The 7,067-nt window shown below is 52.0% G+C and overlaps 1 protein-coding gene across 1 annotated transcript; it reads left to right on the top strand.

Annotated features, from left to right (window-relative positions):
* Nucleotides 1-871: 871 nt before the first annotated feature.
* Nucleotides 872-5,992, top strand: LOC100285115 (phenylalanine ammonia-lyase). Its single transcript, NM_001158010.2, has 2 exons — nucleotides 872-1,505; nucleotides 3,901-5,992. Exons 1-2 carry the CDS (start codon nucleotides 1,096-1,098, stop codon nucleotides 5,645-5,647), a joined length of 2,157 nt encoding a protein of 718 aa, NP_001151482.2. The 5' UTR covers nucleotides 872-1,095; the 3' UTR covers nucleotides 5,648-5,992.
* The last annotated feature ends 1,075 nt before the right edge of the window (nucleotides 5,993-7,067 follow it).

Genomic DNA, 7,067 nt, shown 5'->3' with positions numbered 1-7,067 from the left:
GTTCACACAACGAAGTGCTTCATGGGGGACTAGTGCTGCTGGTGAAGTAGTAGTTAACAGATTGCATGCTGCGCCAGATCTGGAGCGCCTTTCTTTCCTTGGACGTTCTCCTGCTGGTGCAGAATTATATGGGGGCAACTTGACCTCGCGATACTTGAGTCGAGTACTTGATTCTCCATTTTTTCCCCCTGTTTACTCCAATCGGCCGGTTATCAGAGTCGGGCAGAAATTGCAACCAAAGCAAAACAAGCGCGCAGTTTCTGGACGGTTGATGTGTACTTGCTTGATGCCCTAGAGCTAGAGGCCACAGCTGAGAGGGAGTCGTGAGTGCTAACGTAACGAAGTGGACTCGTCATTTCGTGCCATTTCTAGTGACATACTTGCAGCATCTGCAATCTCCCAGTGGTTGCGTGTGTAAGCCTGTAAGGTCCGGGGCAACGGACCGGACCAACTCGACACCCGACTGACCGAGACCTAATACTTGGGCAATAGCTCGCGTCCAGTCCAGACACACACGGGCTCCCCCCACCAAGCCCGTCGCACTCAGTGGCCACCCACCACCAGCCCACCTCCGGGCGCAACCGCGTCTGGTGCGGTGCCGTGCGCCCGTCGTCCGGCGGCAACCAGACTACCCAGAGCCCCGTCGAGCAGACGGGCCGGCGCCGGGTCAATGTCGAGTGTCGTATTCCCAGGCAGGCGGCCATGCGACGACCGGCTGCGCGCGGGCCAAGCTGCCAGCGCCGGCGGCAGAAGGTTGGCCGGCCCATCCAAGGGACAGGGAGGCGTCGTCGCGGAGTCAGCTCGGCCCGCCAACAACCTACCCCGGTGCCATGCCAGTCTCTGATCTGACCCCAACAACCTCCCCCTCCCACCCGTGGCCACGCTATTTATTAAGCCCGCCCTCCCCCGCACCGTTCTCCTCAGGACGAAGAGCCTACCTTTCCCCAGCTCTTCGTCTACAGCACTGCCACATTAGTAGTTAGTTACCAGCAGTACTACTCTTGTGTAGTAGCTTTTAATTTCCCCCAGCTAGCTAGCTAGTTTCTACTTCCGTCCGCGCGCGCTCATCTGCGCACGCACGTGTCCCCGTCCGCAATGGAGTCCGAGGCCGGCCTGCTTGTCCGCTCCTCCCTGAACGGCGAGGGCCTGTGCATGCCGGCGCCGCGCGCCGACCCGCTGAACTGGGGCAAGGCCGCGGAGGGCCTGTCCGGGAGCCACCTGGACGAGGTGAAGCGGATGGTGGCGGAGTTCCGCGACCCGCTGGTGAAGATCCAGGGCGCCAGCCTGAGCGTCGCGCAGGTGGCCGCCGTGGCCGTGGGCGCCGGGGGCGGCGAGGCCCGCGTGGAGCTGGACGAGTCCGCTCGCGAGCGCGTCAGGGCCAGCAGCGACTGGGTCATGGGCAGCATGATGAACGGCACCGACAGCTACGGCGTCACCACCGGCTTCGGCGCTACCTCCCACCGCCGCACCAAGGAAGGCGGCGCGCTCCAGAGGGAGCTCATCAGGTCAGACCACTCTTCAGTTCTGACTCAGCCGTGTTCAGTTTGGATTGTTAGTTTCCGCAGTTAGATTAGATGCTCCTATCAAACAGTGTTAGCGGTTTATTCACGAGGTCCTGCTGCACCGCAGGCGCAGCGTCGCGCCAGCTGCGCCTGCATGTGCTAGTAGCCATGTGCTAGTTGCATGTGCTAGTTCTTCAGTTCTGACTTGGCCAGCTGCATGTGCTAGCTGTTCACGGGATCCCATCAGTTACTGAAACAAGAAATACAGTATTTCCTTTTTTTTTCGGGGTGTTGTAGTTAGTTGTGCTAGTAGCTAGCTAGGTCGTTGGTGGGTTGGCATAAACGTTAAACTACCTCAAACTTTTTATCCCATAGATAGATAGTTCACATCATTCGTGCCTACAACCTTTACGAGTACAGTAGTAGTATACTCCGCTACCAATCCTATACACTATCATGTACTCTCTCTCCCTTTTAAACTTTTAGCTGTCTTACTTGTCGGTTTGTTTCATTCAAAAAAATTTATATAAACATTATATTGGTTTTATTAACAATAGTATTTTAATAATAATTTCTTCACTTTATTGTTTAAGGATTGGATAAAACAAATAGTTAAATATGATGGGTGCCACTACCAAACTTGGGTGCACGCGTACACCCAAACTTGTGCCACTACCACCGTACGGGCGGGCCACTCCTGTCCCACCGACCATACCAGCATATAGTTGGCCGGGTCGCTGATCGCCAGCGCGGCCTACCAATTTTTTTAAAAAAACGTGGCAGGAACACTGGCTACGCTCGCGGCACGCTCAACGTGGCCACTGTACGTGGGTTCGCGGTGGATAGAGATGGCCACTGAACGTGGGTTCGCGACCGTCACGTCGTCGCCGCTGAAACGTTAGGTAAGCCCGCGTGTTCACGTCGCACGAGCTGCTCGTGCACGGGCAGGGGCAGCACAGCGTCCGGCACGGTCATCGGAACATGCATGGGCGCCTTCAGATCTGGAACACGTTTTTTTACCACTGCCCAGGCCCAGCAAACATATGAGTTGCATCTTCGGAGTTTCTCTTTCCGCTTTTATCCTACTTAACGAAAAAAAAAACCTAGATCATGGACGTGTCATCAACGAAACAACCATATACTACAAATGAAAATCAGTAAGCAGTCAACTACTCATAGCATGTGGAAGTATTCCATTCGAAGTTTCAAACTGCCCAGATCCATGTAGCTTTCCTTACACTAGGGGGTGTTTTGAAAGATATAATAGTTTTAAAAATATTTTTAATTTAAATAATAAACAAAATAACTTATATAAATGTTTTCGCAAAGTTTATTGTTTCATCTTCACGATTTTCTAAAACACCTAATAACTTATTTTATAACTTTACTAAATTTTTTTTGGAACTGAACCTATCTCCCAAGTCCCAAACATGGCCAGTCTCATTTTTTCCCTCACCTACCACCAAGCTGGAAAAAGACGAAATGAAGCAAAGAATATTTTACCGGCACCGACAAGTCCACGTGCACGTCCGTTTGTACGAATCCACTATTTCGTACGTTGCGACTAGAAAACCTACCGTCTGACTATGGCCCCGGTTCCTTTAGTCACCGAATCCACTATTTCCTAAGGTCTAATTTGGAACCATTCAGATTTTAAGAAACTAGTTTATAAAATTAAGTTGATTTCAAACATATAAGTTTATAGCTCAGTTTATAAAATTTAGATTCACAGTTTCTTAAATTTCAAGAAGATAGCCTCTTTTAGCTAAAAAATAAAAACTAATTTTCAGAAAATAAATTGCTTCCAAATAAAAACTAAAAGTTACTAAAAGTGCTGGTTTGATTCTAGCGACTAAAATTAGTTAAAAGACGCATATATTGACGGTTTTACCTATAATTAATGTATGCACATGCGCTGGTCATCACTAGGCATCATATTGTTCTCCCTAATCAATGCATGGATAACTGAGCCAGGAAGGGTAAGGGGTGGAGAAAGTTATTTTAGTTTCTAGGGCTAGTGTGTAAACTCAAATCTTCTTTTATAATCCAAGAGATTGAGGGAAAAATAAGTTTTCAGCCCTTAGTCTCTTTTAATCACTGTTTGGTTCTTTAGTGACTAAATTAAAGTTTAATTACTAAATTTTAGTCATCTGAACCAAACAAGACCTATGTATGTACTCATCTGAAGTCACAAAACAGTTATTTAAAACGGCAAGCATAAACTAAGCTTTAGAACTTACTCTAATAAAGTGGAGTAAAACATTAACTTTGACTCTTGTTTGATCCATGCCATTGTTCAAGGTTATCGTAAACTCTGACCAAATTTATTGTTCAACATTTTACCGATACCACTGGCGGCTCCGAATTGACCTCAACTCTGTCTCGTTTCGTCTGACAGATTCCTCAATGCCGGCGCGTTCGGCACGGGCGCCGACGGCCACGTGCTGCCGGCGGAGGCCACCCGCGCGGCGATGCTCGTGCGCGTCAACACCCTCCTCCAGGGCTACTCCGGCATCCGCTTCGAGATCCTCGAGGCCATCGCCAAGCTGCTCAACGCCAACGTCACGCCGTGCCTGCCGCTCCGGGGCACCATCACCGCGTCGGGCGACCTCGTCCCGCTCTCCTACATCGCCGGCCTCATCACGGGCCGCCAGAACTCCGTGGCGGTGGACCCCGATGGCAGGAAGGTGGGCGCCGCGGAGGCGTTCAAGATCGCGGGCATCGAGCATGGCTTCTTCGAGCTGCAGCCCAAGGAAGGTCTCGCCATGGTCAACGGCACGGCCGTGGGCTCTGGCCTTGCGTCCACCGTGCTCTTCGAGGCCAACGTGCTCGCCGTCCTGGCCGAGGTCATCTCCGCAGTGTTCTGCGAGGTCATGACGGGCAAGCCGGAGTTCACCGACCACCTCACGCACAAGCTGAAGCACCACCCCGGACAGATCGAGGCCGCCGCGGTCATGGAGCACATCTTGGAAGGCAGCTCCTACATGAAGCTGGCGAAGAGGCTCGGCGAGCTCGACCCGCTGATGAAGCCGAAGCAGGACAGGTACGCGCTCCGCACCTCCCCGCAGTGGCTCGGCCCACAGATCGAAGTCATCCGCTTCGCCACCAAGTCCATCGAGCGCGAGATCAACTCCGTCAACGACAACCCGCTCATCGACGTGTCCCGTGGCAAGGCGCTCCACGGCGGCAACTTCCAGGGCACCCCCATCGGTGTGTCCATGGACAACACTCGTCTCGCGCTCGCCGCTATCGGCAAGCTCATGTTCGCGCAGTTCTCGGAGCTGGTGAACGACTACTACAACAACGGCCTTCCCTCCAACCTGTCCGGTGGGCGTAACCCGAGCTTGGACTACGGTTTCAAGGGTGCCGAGATCGCCATGGCCTCCTACTGCTCCGAGCTCCAGTTCCTGGGCAACCCGGTGACCAACCACGTCCAGAGCGCTGAGCAGCACAACCAGGACGTGAACTCCCTGGGCCTCATCTCCTCCAGGAAGACCGCCGAGGCCATCGACATCCTGAAGCTGATGTCGTCCACGTTCCTGATCGCCCTGTGCCAGGCCATCGACCTGCGGCACCTCGAGGAGAACGTGAAGGCCGCGGTGAAGAACTGCGTGACGCAGGTGGCCAAGAAGTCCCTGAGCCTGAACGCCAGGGGCGGGCTCCACAACGCGCGCTTCTGCGAGAAGGACCTGCAGACGGCGATCGACCGCGAGGCGGTGTTCGCGTACGCGGACGACCCGTGCAGCCCCAACTACGCGCTGATGCAGAAGCTCCGCGCGGTGCTGGTCGAGCACGCGCTGGCCAACGGCGACGCCGAGCGCGACGTGGACACGTCCATCTTCGCCAAGGTGGCCGAGTTCGAGCAGCAGGTCCGCGCGGCGCTGCCCAAGGAGGTGGAGGCCGCGCGCGCGGCCGTGGAGAACGGCAGCCCTCTGGTCCCCAACAGGATCAAGGAGTGCCGGTCCTACCCGCTGTACCGGTTCGTGCGCGAGGAGGTCGGCACCAAGTACCTGACCGGCGAGAAGACGAGGTCGCCCGGCGAGGAGCTCAACAAGGTGCTCGTGGCCATCAACCAGCGCAAGCACATCGACCCGCTGCTCGAGTGCCTCAAGGAGTGGAACGGCGAGCCCCTGCCGCTCTGCTGAGCTGCACCAGCAGAGAAAGACAATGTATACAGAAGGAAAACAAAAGTATAGCAGCACAAAACAGAGCGTTTCAAGGTCGTTGTGAAGTGCTTTACGATCATACTAGCAGGAGAACTCTATATTTACCGTTGCCCTGTACCAGTAGCTAAAGTTCATGTGAATGTTGTTGTGTTCCCGCAGCTGCGACGCCATGGCCTGCGATGTGCATGGTCTTGGCTGCTGCAGCTACTGAAACTTTTGATGGTTTTAACATGTAAGTTGGGGGGATAAAGTAAACTACTTTGCTCTACAATGGTGAATGGGAACTGAGAAGTTTCTTGTCAACAAGCCTAAGTTGAGTTGTACCGATTGTTCGTTCATCGTTCTTCTGTCATGTCATGTCATGTCATGTACTCATGTCATGTCATGTCATGGACAGTACAGCGCTCCAACTGGACTCCCTGATGGTTGTCTGTTTCTGAAACATGGACAGCACGATGCAGAGGAGTGCAAGAGACAGCTATGGCTAATGTCCATGTGTGAGAGTAGTTGGGCTGTGCCTGGCTGGTGGTTCTCCTGCTTTTTGCTGGTGGCCAACCACCTTTCGTTGAATCGATCAACTCGCAAGGATGATTGGATCGTTTTCGTTATCCTTTACCTACCACGTCGGAAATGAGTTCTGTACCTGCCTTTGTCAAGAAACTAGGTGTCGTTTGGTTCACATATTTGTAACGTAATGGGTAACGGATAACGTTAAATCATGTTTGTTTTAGTCCAACCGTAATCAGATATCACACTAAAATTTGATATCAGCCTATTCAAATTTGTTACCGCCAGTAATCGAACCGAAACCATTACCATTACCATTTGCGTTACATTTTTTGAACCAAACAGCACCTAGATTCCTGGCTTTGTCAAGATTCGGTAGCAGGAGAAACTCCACCACGAGGCACAAGCTACTGGACATGTCCATGCTCTGCAATACACCAGTTTTTGTGAGGCTGAAGCTGGGTCTAAAGCCACCGTATCAATGGAACTTTGATGACATTCGGTAGATAAATCCAAAGTATGATGTGGAATTTGGTTCCGCTCTTTTAGATTCTTCCCCAAAATGGTTCTTTTCTCGCTGATCAGTTAATTTCCTAATGCCCATATTTTGTGTGTGTTCGCATGTTAATGTCACGTTACATGATAGATCAACTAGAAGTTTATGCAAAACTTGGAGCACTAAACTTTTTCTGCATGGTATGTCCACTCATCCCATCCCGAGCAGAAATTCTCCGTCGGCTGCAGCCACCAAACACCAAGATCAGCCACCAAGATAATAAGGTGCTCACTAGCTAGTACTCAGGTACTCTTCTACCTAAGACGTTGACGTGCCTTGTGTGACTGCACCTCAAGCTTTTCTGTACAGACCCATGAGTGTAAAAATATACTTTCT

The sequence above is a fragment of the Zea mays genome, chromosome 4 (genome assembly GCF_902167145.1).
Source record: "Zea mays cultivar B73 chromosome 4, Zm-B73-REFERENCE-NAM-5.0, whole genome shotgun sequence".
Lineage (NCBI taxonomy): Eukaryota > Viridiplantae > Streptophyta > Magnoliopsida > Poales > Poaceae > Zea > Zea mays.
Note: the sequence above shows the minus strand (reverse complement) of the source record. Positions and strands in the feature narration are given on the sequence as shown.